The following is a 21,507-nucleotide window of genomic DNA, read 5'->3' as shown; positions in this document are numbered from 1 at the left end:
TAGATACCAGAGCAAAAAAAAAAACCCAAAAAAACTCAAGTAAAAGTATCACTTCACAAATCTATCTATTAAAGTACCCATTTAAAACTGTTCTTAAAGAGTAAAAAGTATTTTGCACAGATTTTGAGATTCAATAAAGCTTCAAATGTATTGATTTTGATACAAATTTATGCTGTATTTTTTAGAAACAATTTAATTTTCCTAACTGTTTTATTTGTATATTTTTATTTGGTCAGAATATGAACATGTTAAAAATAACGCCCTCAGCCTTTTCAGCAGGTTTCAGACAATAATAAAAATATTTTAACATTTTTCATATTTTTATATTTTCAGTCTATTTAAAAAAAAAAAAAAGAAGTGGAGTAGAAAGTACAGATAAAGTAAAAATTATCCACTTTACCTAAAATTTTGTACAGTACTCCTACTTTTACTTTGTTATGTTCCACCACTGGACACAATGTATAAGCTCTTCATCTTGCCCACTGCACTTTGACTACAACTACTGCACCAACTAACTACTACTACTACCCTTTAACACAACAAATCACTTGACATATCATGTCAGCTCTTCCACTTACTCAACTGACCTACATCCCTGCTTAAATCATGTCTCCCCACACATTCTCTAGGCCTAACAGCCATAATACACTCCTCAATGTCCACGGGCATGGTCCCACCACCACTCTTAACTGTTACACTAGTTACACCTTTAATCAAGAAACCTGGTTTGGTCTCCAAAGATTTCAAAAACTACCATCCCATTTCCAATTTCCTTTCACTGCCAAGTTAGTCACATGCACAGTTGCAGCTCAGCTCCAGGACTTCTTCAACACAATAATCAGTTTGAGCCCTTTTTATTAAGTATTGAAACTGCACTGGTCAAAATAACCAACGATCACATAGGAAGAGTCTCATGGCACCTCCTATCTCATGGACAGAAACAAGTGTAAACAGGTCAAAACATTATATCAACATTATCAACATTGGAGTTCCCCAAAGTTCCGTCCTAGGTCCACTTCTGTTTCTTATTTACGCCAAAGCAATTCTGTCCAAGTCCCTACTCCTCACTACTTGTCGGCTGTCTGGTTCCATCTCCTTACCAGCCAAACTCTTAGGTGTCATGCTGGACTCTACTCTTTCATTTACCTCAAACATCAGTAACACTATCCTTTTTCAACATACATAAAAACTCCACACGTCTGTCACTCAACATTTCCTTCACATCTGAACATCATAGTGCTCTCTGTGGACTCCCTCAAAAACTCATTCCACTGACTTCAGAATGTTCATATTGTCGAGCTGTCAGGATCATCACTCGTATGAAATCATAATGTTACTTTGTATTGATAAAAGCAGAAAAGTAAATGTGCCTCTGCATTTGGTTTATAAAGCTGTATCTGAAAAGTGAAATACCATCACTCAGTCATTCAGACACACCTATATTAGTCAAATAAATCTGTCCAAGTCAGAAAAGCAGTCGGCATTAAATCTCACCAGGCCTTTTATTGTTGTGCAGTTTTTTGAACATCACTTTCAAATTTGTACTCAGGGTATAGAAAATACCCTATTGTGATTACACCCAAAGAAAAATATATAGTTAATGGATTTATCTGTTTTAACTATGTGGTCTTTATCAGGGCTTCGCACAACGTAAATGAGTTGTGTCCTCTATGTGCTCTTTCGCTTCATCAATGCATTATTTATAAATAATGTATTATTATTTATGATTATTATTCTATCAAAAAATAAATAAAAATTTACAACATTAACTACCAAATAAACTCTTTCATTTGTATGTAGTCATACACCTAATCTAATTGCCAACTGATCTGAAACACTGAGGTCAATATTCAAAAACATGTATACTTCTATACTTTTATCTACTTCTATAATGAATCTATAAAGTTTAAAAGTCAGACTAAAATGGGGGAGTAGCTACTTTAAAGTGCTGGTGTGCTAATTATGGAGACTGGAGAGCAGTCCTGCCCTGCCCCCCCGCCAGACCTTTAAGGCTGAAGTATAGTTCTGTGTTGTCGGCGTTCTGCGTTACAGTGTAAACATTTTAACAGGTCCATCTTGACAGTAATTCAACAGGTACATCAACAGGTAAGTCAACAAGTAGCAGCAGCAAACAAACCACAGCAACTAAAGAGCAACCAACCCACATATTATATATAAACGTACATATTATATTATATACTCTGGAAAGGTTTTTTACTCCTGATGGTTTGATTTTTTTGTTGATAATGTTTGAGCAAAGATGCCTCTTTGTACCCACTTGTACAAATATCCTCCATTCACGTTCGACACACCCCTTTCCAGGCATATACGTACCCAACCCCCTGCACCTGTTCTATATTGCACTCTGATGAAGGACTTGTAGTCCGAAACATTGTGCTAATAAATTTCACACTGGGAGCTTTGAAACAGTGTGCAGACTTTTATTATTTCTGTTTCAACCAGCCAAGCAACCACAGCAACCAAAGAGTAAGAGAACACAAGCTGGTGCAGCTACCAGGTTTCACTATATTCCATTTAATTTTTTTTACCCTTGTGTAATGATGACATTTTAATTTTTTATTTATTTTTTTACTGAAATTAATATATGTTACATATTTAAAGGCAGCACTTTTTTATGGGAGTGAGCATTTGGATAATGTCTCCCTGCTGGTTGAGCATGCAGAATGTCGAAAGGATTCACAGGCAGAACAGCTATTAGTAACATGATATTAACCTGCGTTTCCCTGGTTTCCCAGAATGGTTAAGAATGGTCCACCCACAGTGTAACTGAAACACAAAATATTATACATATGAGACACAGAAAATATCAACAGTGTATTTCAGTTATATTTTAAAGCTTCTGGATACAATTGAACATTGGATTTTTATTATGTTTCTTTATCCAATCCAATGGCTATAGTTGAGACATGCACAATACCCTTTTCTAACCTTTGCAACTCAGTGGTGTCTGTCTTCCTTTTGAGGGCCATAATTGACACCTTGATTAGGTCTTTCTCAGCCTGGGGCACTGGTGTAAAACAGACCCAATGCATTAAGTGCATTTCCACCTGTTGACTGGACGAAATGTAGCTCTTCCAAAAGTCAGATGACAATATATGAAACTTACTCTTACACAAAAACACTCAGGAAGCAGACTGCATTGTTAAGATGGTGGAAACTGATGTCCCTGATAATGTACATGGTCAGACTTGGATCAATTAAGGCATGGCAGATGTGCAGAATCATGACTGGCCCTAGGGCTTAAAGAATACAATCCAATTTTCCTCAACAAATGTAATAGTATTAGAGCTGGATATAAACGGACAGGGAGGAGTCTTTTAAAAGATTGGACAAGTTGGATACTGCGTAGACGGTTGGTGTACAGAGTAGAAGAAACTGATGGAGACAAATATTTGTCTGTGGATTTAGAACTAATTCCTCAGAAAAACAGACTACTTATATAACTCCTATAGGCCGAGCTTTGCACATAAAGGCGACTCCCAAACTCAAGCAACAATGAGAATTTTCAGCAGGGACTTTCGACTCCAAGATATCGCCGTCATGTACTTCACAGCTTTGGCCACTCTCATGATCATCCTTGTGGCTTCTTACCAGGCACCCACTTCTGCAGTAGATATCTCCAGTCTCCAGTCTGACCACGTCCTCCCTCCTCTGCCCATGCCCTTCAGAGTGCTCCTGGATCCCAAGGGAGAGCTGCAGCTGGCATGGAATATCAGCTATGCCAACCAGGAGGTGTATATGCAGCTCAGGGTGGCCAAGGTGCGGCATGGGGTTGTACTGGGCATGTCCGACAGAGGCGAGCTGACCAACGCGGATCTGGTGGTGCTCTGGGAGAGTGGAACGGGAAGCTACTTTGGGGTAAGTGCATATGGAATCAACTAGCTTGTATTTTTGAACACAAATCTGGCTAGGAATTGTTTAATACTGACAAAATAGTAAATAAAAGGCTCTCGTACACCCCGTGATGTCACGAAGTGGTATTTTTTCAAGTTAACAGCTACCTTTTACCTTTTGTTCAGTAGAAATTGGCAATCCCAGGTCTGAAATTATCCAAATGATTCCCGCAAAGTTGTAGTGTAAAACCAAGTGGAGTACTTTCTGTATTCCCACATAACATCACAAGGAGGAACAGAGAGGAAAATTCTGCCTAAATATGGAGGAGTTGTGTTTTAAACATGTGTGAATGAAACAAATAAACCAAAAAAAAAAAAACTCTTGGTGTGGCTGTGATGAGGAAACAATATTGCAATATTGATCAGAAAGTAACCTAATATGGACCCTTTAACATGAAGTACAGAAGTGGAATTTTATCAGATTGTTAGTGCATATATTCATGCATTTCAGACAAATTATTTTTTTCATTTTTTAAGGATTTTATGAGGAAGTTCCCTATTCAAAATACATCAGATTTGAATTCCATTATTGCCAAATCATTCAAATCTGATAGGAATCTTCATGCTTGAAACCCAAATATTTTAGTTGCAACATCTAATTTCTTGAATAAATTATGGTATAACTACTACTGTTTGTAAACCCTCTAGATATTTAGAATTTTTAGTATTTATTTGTTTATTTATTGGTTGTTATTATGTATTTCTTATTGTTCCTAATTTCAGGACAGAATTGATAAACCTGAAAGAGAAATCAGTGCTGGGGTGTGTTCGTAATCCCTGATGCGTATGATTGCTGTGTTTTGCTCTAAGTGGCAGGCAGCTTGTTTATGATGGCTTAGTCACAAGGGATTATTCTATCAACTGCTGCTAATGAGAGCATATTTACACCACCCTAGCAGCTCAGGTTCATCAGGGATTCATTAGAGGATATTAGCATGTTAAAACTGCCCCAAACACGTCATGCCACAAATGTATAATACATTTGCTCTTATTACTAGGTCCTTACTACCAATATAATAAAGCTCTGAAGGAGGTCCAACTCATACATAAAAAATAACATCATATTTTAGTATAATTTAGTTTAGTTTTTCTTTGGTCAATTAAGATAAACATTGATCATATTACAGTGATTTAACACAAAAATTATGCATTATGCAGTTATTCTACAGACCGAATGGGTTTAGGCTGAAGTTTTAACACTTATTTTGCCAAACCCTATTAACATATAGAACAGGATACAAGACAGCAGAACTATTTACAGAAAACAGAACAAAACTCATCTTTTATGAGTGCAGGAAAGAATAACTACTTAATTCTTTTGGTATACACACATACACAATATAGACACACAAATCAATACACATCGATGTTCATACACACACACACACATGCACACGCACACATACTGACCCATGTACACGTTAGTATTCATCGCTATTGTTATATAAATACACATACACAGACACTTCGTATAATTGAGGGTTATAGTTAATCTGTAAATTCCATGGCGTAAAATATGATTTATTGTATTTCTCCATATTTTGCTATAATTCTGGTCTTTATACATTTTATTTTATACACTTATACGCATCAACTTATGGCTAGTCCTTGCATATGCTTTCTGAAAGAGGCCAGATCCTCTCAGATTGTACTCACTCTCTCTGGGCTTGAACATCTCTTGGATACTCTGAAGGAACATAACATTATGTGCCTTAAACATCACAATAGCAGTATTGAGCTCAACGAGATCATGTAATTTTAATGTATTTAATTTAATAAAAAAAGAGCATTTGTTGGGGCATAGTAATCTGCATTATTGACAATTATAATAGCATTCTTTCGCAATAAGAAAATGGAATTGGAATTTGTTTTATAATTATTCCCCCATATTTCCACACAATAGTTAAGGTATGGAAGGATGAGAGCGTTATATAATACAGTAGTTTGAGCACATTTTGATTTACAAAGTTTTTAATTTTACATAATGTAGCAATGTTTTAGAAATCTTTGTCTTCAGTATATTTATGTGCAATTTCCAGTTTAATTTATCATCTATATTTATTTCCAAGAATTTTGTATGCCCTCTCGATCTCTGTACTACCAATTTTTATGCGGCTGTTTATTTTTTTATTTCCAAAAATAATGTAGTTGGTTTTATTCAAATTAATGGACAGTTTATTCATATCAAACCATTTCTTTAAAGTTGTCCATAGCAATAAAAGTACATTTTTTAAGACCTTACCAATATTGTTAATGTACATTATGAATAATCTGGGTCCCGGTACAGATCCTTGGGGAACTCTTGTTGTCTGAGTTTACATTACACATTTATTTGAACATATTGATCTTATTCTGTGTCATTATATAGTGCCTCTCAATTGTTCATAAAAAATTTGACTATGAACTTAATTTTGATAAAAAAAATTCTTTGGCATAGTAGCTCATAATTACAATCTAACACCAGTGTTAAAGGTGCATGACCTTTGTTTCCACTAGCGCCTTATCTCCATGGAGATGCTGTTGCTTTTGCCAGTAATATTGCACTGTATGGCAAATAACATACTGATTGAGCATTTATAAAGTTGGAGGTGTTTAATTGCTTAAAAATACCTCAAATAGAATGCATTCCAGAGATCTGAGCTGTAACTTGGTCCTGGTGGTGTCACCTGTGTGTCCAGGATGCGTGGAGTGACAGTACTGGCCGTGTCTCCCTGGACCCTCATCAGGATTATGACCTGATCAGAGCTGAGCAGAGGGCAGATGGGTTCTACCTCCTTTTCAAGCGATCCTTTGCCACGTGTGACCCCAGAGACTACCTTATAGAGGTGGGAGAAGTAACTCATACTGTTGCATGCCAAATATATTGAATGAAGTTGCTCTGTGCTGAAAGGGAGGAAAGCATCTTTTAACTGCATGGCATATGTACAATGCATGCCAAAAAAAAAAACTTATTTTGACTTGGTTTATGTTTTCAGAAGTCACCTGTTATGGAAGTTTTAAAAAAGTCTAACAGGCTTGATTCCTGAAAAACAAACATGAAGTGAAAAGGACATTACAATCTGTCTGTCAAATGTAGAACAGCTGCTTTATCAATGTTCATTTCCTGTATTTAAACCCTTTCTTCAAACACAGTTTTATGTTTGGTTAACTCAGTTCGAGATGAGACTTTTACCGTTTTGCTCTTCCTATATTTTATGTTTAGTTGTTTTGTCTTTTCTTCTGTTAATAATGCTTTAGTTTAAGTCCTCTAAGCCTAAAGTTGGATTACATTTAAATCTACAGCTATTCTTCATAATTATTTACTGAGGATTTTAATAATTTCGAGAGATTAGCTATTATTTGTTCTAGCTGACAAATGACAAAGAGCCTGTTCTGTATCTGTGTGAGGAGATTAAGGCTAAGTGAGAACTGATAAGGCTGTTTAGGGGGAACTGGCAATCACTAATGAATTATGATTTAAGTCCTGGTTTTGTATAAGGTATTAACAGCATATTTACTTTTCCTCTTGTGTTCAGTGATTTGCTTGAAATAAATAAGTTAAGGAATAGTTTTCAAATGAAACGGACAATAACTACAAGATCTTTTGATTTAAAAAAATAAAATAAAATTCAGCCCATATGTTAAATTGGTAATGAAATTGTGTAAGTATAATGTATTTAATATCATGTGTATGTCCCTGGGGTGTGCAGTTTTCTGTTTTTATTGCAGTGCTGGAACAAATGGCACTGGAACTGATCACATTTTCATGGTTTTATGGGTGAATCTAAAGTACTTACAATATTGGAGTGTTCAGCACAATTTCTACCCAGCCATTCATTATTGTGATTATGGTTTCTATGGGAGCATCCTTTCAGTGGACAAAAAAGCACAATGTATCACTATGGCAACAAACTGAAAACTTGTCCTGGCTATCTCAAAAACATATGATTATAATAATTTCCATGTTATTTAATCAGGATGGGACAGTGCACTTTATCTATGGGTTCCTGGACAAACCACTGATGTCTCTGGAGATGTTGAACCTGTCCCAGATAGAGACTGGACTGCAGAGGGTGGTGGTGCTGCGCCCAGACATCCCACCCCCCACCCTGCCTCCTGATGTCAGCACCCTGGATGTACGGTCCCCCAATGTCATCATCCCCAGTCAGGAGACCACCTACTGGTGTTTTATACAGAAGCTGCCTGAAAACATGCCCAAGAACCACATTGTGATGGTAAAACATACTACATGAAATAAATACTCAACATAAACACCCACATCACTTTGATTTGTGCAATTCAGCATCCTGTTACAGGTAAAATGTTTTAAATTGTTAATTGATATGGCAACAGTTTGCCTTCTCCATTCTGAAACCCATGCATTATGTAGGTAATAACCTATATTAGGAGTAGGAAACACAGTGTGATTAAAGAGGAGGTATTATTCAAAAGCTTTTAACTATGTGATCACATTGTCCCCTTATCAAAAACATGTCTGAAATATTTTTATATATCACCCATGCATGTCTGAGTAATTTAGTGATCTCTCCCAAGCCTTATCAGAACCTCCGGTTAGCTGTAAGATTTGTCCAATGCTCCGCCCACAAGCCTATATTATCCATGCTCCCACACACCAGTTCTCTCTCTCTCTCTCTCTCTCATTATATATATATATATATATATATATATATATATATATATATATATATATATATATATATATATATATATATATATATATATATATATATATATATACACAAAAGCATGATACAAAAGAATACACTACAGCTTTACAAACCTGGTGCAGAACGCATGCCGATTGTGATGCCAATAGCAATGCAAAGGGAGAGAGATTTTTAACACAGTGTAAACAATTTCACTGAAAATGTGAATATGTTGTTTTTGGCTAATTTACAATTTTCTAAACAATAAAAGATAACATGGTGATCTAAATATGTTATGTTTTAGCAGTTAACAATCCATAAAAGTAAAATTCTCCCTCTTTAATAATTATATTGTTAGAGACATCATTTTAGTTATGTATTTTTTTAGCATACTTGTCTGAAATTGTAGTACTGTAGTGTATTTTTTAGTACTGCTACTTCTTCATATCATATGTAAAATTATTTATAATTCTAGGGATTTCCATCTCAGCCTATATTCTCATAATTTCCCTTAATCATACTGACTGAGCATTTTCACTCTCTCTATATTTACCTGTATATTTTGTATCATACAGTATTTCAAAGCATGCACACATTCTACACCAAGCAATTCTACAAAAAAAACACAGTTACACCTGCTGGAATAAAAATCTTCATAAAACATCTAATTGATTATTTTGATTTCCTGCTGTCTTGTTTTTGTCAGTACGAGTCTGTGATCACCCCGGGAAACGAAGCCATAGTTCATCACATTGAGGTGTTTGAATGTGCTCCAGAGGTACGCGAGGTCCCTGACTACAGCGGCTCCTGCGATGACAAGATGAAGCCCAGAAAACTCAACTCCTGCCGACATGTGCTGGCTGCGTGGGCCATGGGAGCAGAGGTACCACCCACTCATCCAATCACAGACTACACAGCTAAATATGGACACTCCCCCTGGCTCTATCAAAACTTCTTGAAAACACTCAGTCACAGGGGGCAAAAGAAAATTATGTTTAAAAAGCTCAAAGGACCTTCTAAGTTACAGATCAGATCTAGAGAGGTGACCCCACTCACAGTAAGAATGCATGTTTTTGTGAGCAATATAAAGATCTGTAATGAAACAATATTACAAACAAACAATACTAAATAGATAGGTTTAATGTCATACTGCGGAACATTCCTGACAAAGCAGTTTTCATGGAGATAAGCGGATGATTTACCCACCACTTGAAAAGTTACATAGTTCACTTTCAAAGTCCTCTTTAACATGCAAGTTGTCAGAAGTTTTCTTATGACATAATAAAAGGAAAAATCATTATCATTTGAAAATCAAGTTGATATTATGCCAAGACAGTATAGTCCTTCATTTGTGAAAACATTGCTTTTCCCATCCTATTCACGAGATATTATATGCTATTAAAATAAAAGATTAGATGTAGTTGTATATGTCATGTAAATATTCATAAAATGCCATCCAGACTGTAGTGTTATTAAAGGTAAAGGATTTCTCACATAATACTTGCATTTACAGCTCATAAATTAGATAACGGACATTCATGTGTCTAATTGAAAGAGGCTTTTAGTTCAGTCCCTGTATTAGGGCTATTAAAAGACATCAACAAAACTCCTACTCCAATAATAAGCAGCAGCTCAGCGAAAACCTTGTAAAAGTCCAGCCCACACAACAGGTCTATTAAGAGCTCAGACTTTGAATGTGGGATGCACTTCAGCCAATACATAAAAAGTTATATAAAAGCCCCACATACACTTATAAGCATGACAAGAATTAAAGTATAGAACTCAGTTGGTGTGTAGGAGGGCATGATAGCATAGTGCTTACCAGTATGGCCCTGAGATCTGTTGAATGATTGATTTATACATTTTCTACAACTTGAAGACATGAAACTGCAATAAAAGCTCCAAAGTTTGACAATTACCAGTAAATTAGTTATGTATACTAAATATAATATGGTAAATAGTCCAACAGACAGAAAAGTCAGACAGAAAAAGTTTAGGTAGATTAGATAGACAATAAATTAAAGACATTATGAATTATGTAACTTTTTCTTGCATATGGTCCACCACCTACTTGTCTCCATGGAGACATTTGGATGTTTCAGATATTGCATTAAAGGGACAGTTTGGAATTTTGGACATAGGGCCTCATTTCCTAGTGAGCAGGAGTGCTGTAGATGTGTGGAAACACTTTTTGAACTAATCCATCCAGTCCTTGTATTTGCAGAGGTCGCTGGTGCTAGGCTAGCGCAAGTCAATGGCCACTGTTAGCCTGCCACTAAAAACACCCTCTTACCCTCTTCACAAAGCACCCAAAGCAAAACTATTATTACGCCAGACTGGCGATGTAAATGTCTGTGTGGATAGAATAATTTTAGAAGTAAAACTAACCATTGTATTGCATGAATCCGGCCATAACTGGAACAGGCTTCTTCCTGTGCTCTATGTGTCGCTATGGTAGCTGCAGGTAAACAAACTATTACAAAGCCAGTAAGATAGGTGCCAGGTGATATCAGTCCACTGCTGCCAAGCTTTCTATCAGGAAGTACAACTCACTGCTGCTGCTCAGACATAAATCCTTCAAATGCAAGGTTGGTTTTACTTCTAAAATTATTCTATCGGCACGGACATTTACATCAACAGTCTGGTGTAATAATAGATTCGCTTCAGGTGCACTGTGGAGTGGGTAAGAGGCTAACAGTGGCCATTGTCATGTGCTAGCCTAGCACCAGCAACCTCTCCAAATACAAGGACTGGATGGAATATTTCAAAAAGTGTCTTCACACTTCTGCAGTGCTCTGGCTCACTAGGAAATGAGGCCCTATCCAAAATTTCTAACTGTTCCTTTAACTTATCCTATCTCCATGGAGTCACAAAAAAACCCACTCATACACACCCACACTTTTTTATTTATTTATTTTTTTAGATATTATTGAGCTATAAACAATGAACAAATGCAAAATATATAATGCCACAATGTGAGAACAGTTACATGGTGCACTTTTAATGAGACGGATGTTTTGTATTTGTCCAACCAAAGTCTCCAGGTTGCAGTGACCATCATAGAAAATAAACAAGCATAAAAAATGGGACTAGCCTACTCTACACCCTTAATAGTGCCCATAGGCTAGTTTGGGGCACAAACACTCTCTGTGCCCCATACCATGCAGTGTGCTATAGGAATGAGGGACAATGCTTCTGTCACCATATTTCTTCACTGCGCTCCCTGCTGTATCACAGATAGACTCCTCACACAGGATTATATGCCAAGCAAACAAAAAAACAAGCAGGGAGCCTTCTGTGCACCATGAGCAGCAAAGACAAGATTAGGTGGGAAATATTCAGTCCTCTCTCATCACCTCTTAATAATGTTGTTTTTTAGAGCATGGCACTGTATCAAAATGTACGAACAAGGCCAGGGAGAAGATGCAAAAAGAAGAAAAGAATATCAATAATGCATAACACAGTCAGTATGTAAGGGGAAAGGTGTGAAGATTTAGATTGAGCACACATGGGCAACAGTTGTGATTGTTCACTTTTAAAGCTCTGCTGTTGTCATGACAATATATAATGCTATACCAAGATGTAGATAGATGGTAGGGGTGCATGATTTGGGGGAAAATGAATAAAAATATCCCTGTTACATTGTATTGCTACATACATTGCTTTAGATTTGTGATACATGTTTAAAAACGTAGGATTCTGTTCAGAGTGCACATTTGAGAGAAGACTGAAATATGAACTGATAAACCAATACAACTGAATTTTAAATATGTTTGTAGAGAGATAAACAACATTGTTATATGAAAAGGCAGAATATTTTCATCATTGCAGAGGGCTTTACATCTGAAAAATTGCATCACCTCAAATTGTAATTTCAATTCAACAGCGATTCATTGTTCAGCCCTAGTCGATGGACAACGAATTCAAACTTAATACTATGACGAACAACCTGCAACACTAAAAGAATCTCCCCAAATCAATAGGAGGTGTAGAAAATCCAATTATGGCAAACTATTTCACAGCCAGGTAAGATAACCAATATAGATCGTGTACTGTGGAGTCAAAACATATATATGTGTCAATACAAACAGTTCTAGCATTGGATATAGGGGACCATCAATGTGAAAAACAACTGTAAAGAAAAAATCTTTCTCCTCGGTATGGGCCCAATCAATAGATATGTTCCAAGCCAGCCCCTGGATGCCTGAAGACTTAAAAATACATTTTAAGGCTTATACAACAACATTGATGTTGTTGTCTCTATGTGAGAGCCATGTACAAGTTGCTGTTTGCTGTAATAATCTTTTTTCAGTTTCACAGTTCTCGGCTCTGTGGGTGGTAGAGAGTTTGCTAGTAGACTTTCCTTTATTTTTAGAATCCAATCGTCCAAAACTCCAGAGTGCAGCCATGAAGCACAAGGCTACCAGTCTCCTGTGCTGAGTACACGGCTTCAATTGGGTTATGGGCTTGCATCGACAATAATGAAGAAGATTTGTTATACCTTAAAATGGCTTGAAGCATGTTATAAAGGGAACACAGGTTCTTTTACGTTGGCACTATTTACTTTCTTCCTCCTTAGCTTCTTAAAATGAGACTAAACACCCAAACTCCGCCCACAACCACACTTCAGATAGAGCAGCTAAACTGGGCAATGTCTGTGCCTGCTAAAGAAGAGTGAGGGTCATCTTCCTGGTTTGTGATGTAAGCGTGAATAGTCTATTGGTCTAATGGGTGTCCACATTTCAATCTCCGCCCCTGCTGCCAGATATTTGTAATGTGTGTAAATACCTGGCTGTAATCAGGGCAGTCTTTTGTGATGTCATCAACTACTGGAAATGACAGACGTCACTGACAGCAGCGTACACTTAAGAGTTAGGCATTTTTGACCAGAAAGCTGCAAATTTACCTAGTTTGCACTAAAACTGCCACACAAAAAAACGCACAGATAATGCAATTGCAACAGTATAATAGCAAAAAAAGTGTATTTAACCATTCAAAATCATGTGAGCTGCCTCCAGTGGTCATGGCCACAGTGTTCTGTGACATCACACTGTACTTTTGGTTACAAATACCTGGCTGCAGGGGTGGAGTGTGCAGTGTGGATACCTGTTAGACGAATCACACTGTTCCTTCTACCTCCAGACCCTCCACTCCTCTATCACTCTTCCCTTTAGTGCCCCAGGCACTGCTCAGTTTACACTTTGAAATGTGGTTATAAGCAGAGTTTATGTGTTTAATCTCACTTTTAGTTCTAAAGTTCTGAAAAAGAAGCTCACAAGAAGATAAAGGCTAACTGCAGGGATAGCTTTGATTCTTCAAAAGCATTTCAAAAATACAACATACAACAAAACCAAGACATAAAGAATATAAAATCAGATGACACCAATTATGTGTCTCCACAGGCTTTCTACTACCCCCCAGACGCAGGTTTGCCCATTGGTGGACCTGAGGGTTCCATGTTTCTCCGCCTTGAAGTCCACTACCACAATCCTCTCATCATCTCTGGTACATACAATCACACACAAGCAGCCATGCTTCAAGTTAACTGCCCTCCGAACACACAGCAGGGTTTTTAACTCCCATTGAGATGCCTCGAGTGTCAAACTTCACAAGATTATTTTAGTAGTTAGTAGTTCAATAGTTTTTCATCACCATTTTACAAAGTTGGCTTATCCTGAATTGACCCAAACAAAGAGTTTCTTTTTACCAGCCGTTTACATGAAGGAATAGTAACTCAAATATATGGATTTAAATGAGCAATATTTCTGTGCTTTATGGTTCCAGTATTCTAGTAGGCTACTGCACAAGCCTCAACTATACTATAATAATATTGTCTAGAGTGTGCAATCAATAAAAAACAATTAGTAAAATAATAAAATGTTGCTGTCCAGTGCTAAATATTTTATGTCTATTAAAGCCCATGTGTTCAATACTCAGAGATCTCTATTTCTATGGTGCTTTTCAACCATCACTGGCACCGAAGGCACTTTACATTCACCCATTCACACATTTATGGATTGTAGTTCCTACTTGCCTAACTTACTGTATTATGTGAGTATGTGTATACAGCTTTTAGTCCCCATAGTGCCATAAATGCCCAACTATATACACATACTGATATGCTAGTGTACACATACTCTGGAGGAAGGATTGATTAGGTGTCTTGCTCAAGGACACAACAGTTTGCATTAGTAGGAGCTTCGATTGAACCACAAACGTTTGGGTCAGTGGGCAAACGATCTGCCGCCTGAGCTACTGTCTTCCATTAACATAAAACCAGTAAAAAAAGAACATTATGATTGGACTTGGACAGGTCGCAAAGACAATTCAGGAATCAGACTGCACTTCACTCCCAGTCTGAGGAGATACGACGCAGGGATCATGGAGCTGGGGCTGGTCTACACCCCCATCATGGCTGTTCCCCCCAGACAGCAAGCCTTTGACCTGAGCGGCTACTGCACCTCCAAATGCACCCAGACAGTGAGTTCTCCATTACAATGTCTATGAGCTGAGATGTTTAAATATTCAGCAGTGTGGTTATGTCTTTTTTGTGTCCAGGCTTTACCTCAACAAGGGATCTTCGTGTTTGCCTCTCAGTTGCACACGCACTTAGCGGGGCGTGCAGTCAGGACTGCGGTGATTCGAGGAGGCAGGGAGGTGGAGGTGCTCTCACAGGATCCTCACTTCAGTGCACATTATCAGGTGACTATTGGAAGCTCTATACTACATACCCGGATTTTCCACCTTCCCCTATAGCTGGGTTTCAGATTGATGAAATTTTTAAATCGTTGCCATAGAGATTAACAATTCATTTTACACTAAATATTATATCCACTGAAGGGGGAAAAAATACATGTAACAGGAAACTAAAACCCATGAGCAGGGAATGTGAGGTAAAGATTAAATAAGTTAGTATTTTTGTTAATTTTGGATAATATTAGTAGGATAACAAGACCATATATGCATGTTAAAACAAACTATAGGTACACTGGAATCCAAGTTGGCACCACTTCAGCTAGTTATCCAGCTCACTGAGAAAACTGAAATACAAAAAGCTTTGAAAATAAAACCTCCCTAATTCAAACAATTAGAAGACTACATAATTATACTTGATCAGCATTCAAAATCAGTTTTTTTTAAACAAACTGTTAATGGTAATTGCTAATTAAAACCACAAACACCACCAAATTGCCTAGCAGAACACTTCATCCTTCACCTTGCAACAATACTGCCTCAAAGTCACTTACAAACTTAATCATAGACATAAGTAATACACCACCGCACTAAGCTGTTTTGCATGATGTCAACACTGCACATACTAGTACTGTCAGGAGCCACATGCAGCAGTTGTACCATCAGCAGCACCACAACAAATCTCCCTGTCGACCCCGGATCAAAACTGACAAGTGTCGTAATGTTGTTTAGGGGCCGCATCAAACATCTGCTATGTTTTATTTATGCACAATCACTAGAGGCTGAACTACATGCTCACAAACACGCACACACATGCATGCACACACACCCCCATACACATATACACACACATACACACACGCGCACACTTACACAACTGAGAGAGACATCTGTCCTGCTGGCTGATACAATCTGTGCCACTATTGATGGCTCTCTAATGTAAGCGTACCTGGGTGGTGTGTAGCTCGCAGTCTCATCGGGCGTATAAAGATGTTATCAGCACCATCCCCCAATCCTATTAGGGCCAGTCAATAATTATGGAAGCGCCTCTGGGAAAAGGCTGTTTTGTTTGGTGAAATAAACTGCAAATAATAGTATCAGTATCAGGAATAAAACATGGCAAAATGAAGCCATCATGGATTGAAATTTGCTTTTTTAATTGTATTTTTAGGAGTTTGATTTATTTTCCATCCATCCATCCATTTTCGTCCGCTTATCCGGGGCCGGGTCGCGGGGGGAGCAGCCTAAGCAGGGACTCCCAGACTTCCTTCACCCCAGACACGTCCTCCAGCTCCTCCGGGGATTTATTTTTTATTTTTTATATATATTTGACAGTAAAGTCAGACAGGAAGTTGTTTGGCCATGTGCCATGTGTTCAATAGAATGGTAATGTTTAAGATGCCAGCACAGAGGTTGCCATTTTCATTTAGTTACATGCATGTGAGTTGTGTTTAAGTAATTCCATTTCTATGCTGTACTGAAGGCTCTCACTACCAGTTCAGTTACTTACTACTTTACTATGTTCTTGGGCCTCTGTTGGCACATAAGGCAGAGAGTGTACTCTCCAGTGGACCCAGTCCTTGGCACTAGTCTCCAGCTGTTCCATAATCATCCCCCAGGCCTGTGTATCCCGTCTCATTGTTCTTTGGGCCTTCCTTTACGTCTTCTATTTGTCATGACCTTCTCCAGGCTTATAGGGGGATCCTGTAGTTTTGCATCCTCATTATACATCCCCAATATGACAATCTTCTTTCACTATTTCTAAGATGGGTTTCATTTATTTGCTCAGTACAGCACAGAAATATAATTTCTCTAACAAGAAAATAGGATGTAAAGTGGACTTAAAGATGCACTATGGAACTGAGGGTGCAAAATGCATGTTCTTACTTACAGTAAGCGGGGTCGCCTTTCTACAGATCTGACCTGTAACTTGGTCTGGTGGCACTACCTGCTTGTCTATAAGGCGATAGATAGTTCAGTGCCATACTGTGTATTTTTTCAGACAAAGGAACAAAATCCCCATGAGGGCAAGTAAGTAGTGCATCTTTAACATTTGCTACCCTAATATGTACCAATGTGCTATCTGTTTACCAGATGATCCGCAGTTTGAGGAAGATAGTACATGTTTTACCAGTAAGTAACAACTTTAGATTTGTCTGTTTAACAAAATTAAAGTAACTGTGTTTTTTAGACTTTGGGAGGAGAAACAGCTAACAGCTCCAGAGCACTTGGTCTGAGTGCTTAAATTGAGTGGAAATAGGGACAGGCTGTAAACTCAATAGTGTGATAGGGCAGTCCCGGGAGAAAGCGCAGATGTGCCCTATTAAGACGAGCAATGGCAATCTGAAAAGGTTCATTCATCTCTGAAAACATGTCCAAAATAGTGCCACTAACAGCTGTGATCCTTTTGTACCTTTAGTGTAGCCCCATTATGGTTTGATCTTGAATTGTAGAAACTGTATTTTAACTGCACAAAAATGTTAATTTCTATTGACTCAAAGAAACCTTCACATCTGTTCTTTTTTCATCTGTTGTCTGGTTTTATCAATAGGGAGACGTCCTCATTACTAAGTGCACTTATAACACAGAAGATAGGACCAAGCCTACAGTGGTGAGTCTCATATATACATATTTATTTTACATGAAACAGACAATTATAATATTTCTTCAACAACCCAATTTCTGAGGAAAATATTTAAAGGTGCATTGTGTAAATTTTCTGATGAGGAGTCCCTCACCCACTTGTTTCTATGGAAATATCATTGCTCTGCCTAGATTGTTCCACATTATGACATTAAACAGCTCTACCTTACATTTATTCAATTACAGGTGGTTTTGTAGCTCAAAACACCTAGAAACACATTCTGAGTGTGAGCAGGGTTGACCCTCCACAGATCTGATTTGTAACCATGACGATCAAAAGGTTTAATACCATGTTGTGAATCATTCCAGACAAAACAATAACATCTACATGGAGAAACGCAGCTGATGGACCCTCCACAAGAAAAGTTATACAGTGCAACCTTTAAAACTCACTAATACAGCTGTTCTTGTGTGATATTGTGTGTATTAATATTTAGAATCATTCAAACCTGTGCACTACTAAAGACTCAACATTTTGTCTCTTGAATTTTATCCAAATGAAACAGTGAAAAAGTTAACTCCCTAACTTTAAGTAATTACATTATTTGAAAAGTGCTAAAGGTAGTCTGAGAACCAACATATGTCCTGAACAGTTTACTAAGCATTTCATTTTGTGAGGTAGTTGTTATAACATCAAAAATTGATTGCTGAAAGTGTCTAGCAGACTTTTTACTCCCACAAGTTACAAATTGGAATACAAATACAAATACAGAAGAGTTAAATTCAACTACACTTGCATATTACTCGAGAATGCTTTGAAGTCCATTAACATAACTAGCCAGTTGTTCTAGTATTCTGTTTTATAAGCAACTTTATTTTGACTTTGCTTATAGTACAGTGAGTAGACTGATCAAGAAATGCTGATATGCATGTTCTACCTTGCACCACTGTCAATTTCTGACATGCTTGTGCAATAAACATGCAATTACAATATTAGACATGTGATGGCCTTAGCAATAAATGTCCTCTGGCCGTGTTCTGTTGTGTTAGCCAGTTCTGTCTTATTTTGTTTTTAATAATATGCATTATTTTAAGTTAAAGCCTACAGTGAAATTGGGTTTGGACCATGCAATTTAAAGGTGCATTGTGTATCTTTTCTGGTGGAAGGTTTGCCACCTGCTTTTCTCCACGGAGATGTTATTGTTTTGTCTGAAATGTTTCACAGTATGGCATTAAACCTTTCTATTATCATGTAGACCAATCCAGGCCAAATTACTGGTCAGATCTGTGGAGAGGCAAGCCCGCTCACAGTCATGTTTTTCTATGCATATTTGAGCAATAAAGCTGCCTGTAATTGAGTAAATGTAAGGTAGATCATATTGTCATAATGTCATATTGTGGAACATTTGAAGCAGTGACAGCACGCAATGATGTATCCATCAAAACAAGGTGGTGATGGGCCTTCAACCAAAAACTTTGCTAGTGCACCTTTAACTGCATTGAGGCATCATTCTAGTTATATCTTGCTGTATATATTTGCTTCTTTAGGGAGGATTTGGTATCATGGAGGAGATGTGCGTTGACTACATCCACTACTATCCTCGAACTCAGCTGGAACTGTGTAAAACCCATGTGGACCCCGGGTATCTGCAAAAGTACTTCAGTTTCATCAACAGGTGGTTCCCTCTATCAGAACAATTATTCACAAATGTTTCTCTAGGCCAAGCATATGCCCATTTTGCCCTTCACGCTCATTTAACTCACAAGTCTGTTGCTTGCAAACAGTGACTAAGCTTATTCAGTTGTATGCATTCAGCACTGCATTTCCTAGAAACCTAAGCTCATAAGCTCTCAAGGACATAAAGTGTTCTTCAAATGGTTGTACTCATACACACAAAAAAGTACTTAATTGGCTAGACAAAAGTAAAAAGCTAAGCAGGTATATTTTTTCTCTCTGAGCCAATGTTAATGTGGTGATAACGGCACACTCCACTTAAAAAATGAGAATAAACTTGACATAAACCTGGACTAGAAAAGGACCAAACAGGACCATTACTGTGTTCAACCCCTGAGATAAAATACTTTTTTAATTTTTTCAATTAGGTGCCTAATATTTGTTTCCTTCTTTGAAATGTATCCTTTTTCACAGGCACCATTGCTAATTTCATCTATTGGACATTTTTGTGTTTGTGGGCATTTTTACATTCACATTTCATTTTTACATTGTTGAACTGTCAAACCTGGCTCCCATCTCTGCCCGCAGGTTCCATGGTGATGACCATTGCATGTGCGGGAATGGTGGTGTGACAGAACAATATGAGCAGTTGAAGTGGGATGCATTCAGTGGAGAGGTGCTGGACTCCTTGTACAACACAGCACCCATCTCAATGCACTGCAACCAGTCCTCTGCGCAGCTCTTTCCAGTGAGTTTTTAAAGCATGCATTGGCTGATAAAATGGCTGAAAACTCAGATCTCATGCAGTGACAATAAAAGGCTTTTAAGAAGTTTCTTTTATTCTTTGTTTAAGATGGAGCAGTCAGTAGAGTATTTACCTTGACAATAGACTTAACATGTTTCTGACTAGTGTAAACCAGTGTCTTCAAAAGAACACAGATCACATGCCAAACCTATGCTTCATGTAAAAGAAGCTACAGGTTATGACCTTTATGAACAAATACATCTCTCGAGCTGTTTATTTTGTTTGCTGTGACATTCCAATATGTCAAATACAAGTCAAATGTCTCAACTTATATCAACTGCATATTAGACACTCACTTTGACATGACCATTAGCAGTACTCACAGCTGCAATTCACACAATTATTCATAATCACAATTTAAACTGTGCAAATTCAACTTAAGTAAATGAGAGCCTGATTTATGCAACGAGATCAGAGCCAACATGGAAATATTTTGGCAGCATTGTCTTGGATTATGTAAAAACTCAATGTAACTATATGCATAATGGAGTACTGAATACAGGCCATAAAAGATGAGACATTTGCGAAAAATCTAGCTTCTGCTTGAAGTTTAACAAAAAATATTTTAAATTAGTTCCTTTAGTTAGATTAAATTAATTAGATATTTGCTTTTCAATGAGACATATCAAAATACCAGACAATACTGGTGGTACTCAGCATAACTTAGTCCAAATTAGACTAGCCCTGGTAGCACTTAGGAAGCCAAATATTGTATCTATAGTGATATTCAATGTGAAAACTTTGAGAGCGGTTCCAAGACCTCTCAAATAAAATGTCAAAGCTATCAAGTTAATTCTGATGCTAATAACTTCAGAAAAAAAACTTGCCATTTTAGCTCCAGTTATTTAGTCTGTTTATGCATGTATTCCAGGGAGACTGGGAGAGGCAGCCTTTACCGGTTGTAACATCTGTCCTTCAAAAGCCTCACTACCCCTGTGAGGGTCCAGCTCAGCCAACCCCTGCACCCTGAGAAAAGCACCCGGGGATGATGGGAAATCTCCACCAGAAGTCATGACCTGAAGGAGACTGTATTTAGGACTACAAGAATGTGCTTTTGCTTTACTAGACAGTAGATTCTACATATATATGAAACTGTCATATACAAACGGCAAACTATCTTTCATAAATGCTGAAACTAAAATAGTAATGGCACAAAAAAGTATTACCAAGAAATCATTATCCATTAAAATA

At 37.5% G+C, this 21,507-nt stretch overlaps 1 protein-coding gene across 1 annotated transcript; it reads left to right on the top strand.

Annotated features, from left to right (window-relative positions):
- Positions 1 to 3,516: 3,516 nt before the first annotated feature.
- Positions 3,517 to 21,337, top strand: dbh (dopamine beta-hydroxylase (dopamine beta-monooxygenase)). Its single transcript, XM_020940221.2, has 12 exons — positions 3,517 to 3,879; positions 6,593 to 6,739; positions 7,871 to 8,128; positions 9,267 to 9,443; positions 13,963 to 14,065; positions 14,874 to 15,040; positions 15,119 to 15,262; positions 17,348 to 17,386; positions 17,805 to 17,864; positions 19,385 to 19,512; positions 20,100 to 20,259; positions 21,188 to 21,337. The coding sequence occupies exons 1-12, from the start codon at positions 3,517 to 3,519 to the stop codon at positions 21,284 to 21,286; spliced, it is 1,845 nt and encodes a 614-aa protein (XP_020795880.1). The 3' UTR covers positions 21,287 to 21,337.
- The last annotated feature ends 170 nt before the right edge of the window (positions 21,338 to 21,507 follow it).

Source organism: Boleophthalmus pectinirostris, unplaced genomic scaffold, assembly GCF_026225935.1.
Source record: "Boleophthalmus pectinirostris isolate CB_2022bp ecotype Guang Dong unplaced genomic scaffold, ASM2622593v1 HiC_scaffold_18, whole genome shotgun sequence".
Classification (NCBI taxonomy): domain Eukaryota; kingdom Metazoa; phylum Chordata; class Actinopteri; order Gobiiformes; family Gobiidae; genus Boleophthalmus; species Boleophthalmus pectinirostris.
Note: the sequence above shows the minus strand (reverse complement) of the source record. Positions and strands in the feature narration are given on the sequence as shown.

What these genes read in the sequence shown, in the direction of transcription:
- dbh (XM_020940221.2), top strand. Translation starts at nt 3,517, where the DNA reads ATGAGAATTTTCAGCAGGGACTTTCGACTCCAAGATATCGCCGTCATG. An exon ending in GAACGGGAAGCTACTTTGGG is followed by an intron (nt 3,880 to 6,592) that starts GTAAGTGCATAT and finishes CTGTGTGTCCAG; the next exon opens with GATGCGTGGAGTGACAGTAC. An exon ending in CCAAGAACCACATTGTGATG is followed by an intron (nt 8,129 to 9,266) that starts GTAAAACATACT and finishes TGTTTTTGTCAG; the next exon opens with TACGAGTCTGTGATCACCCC.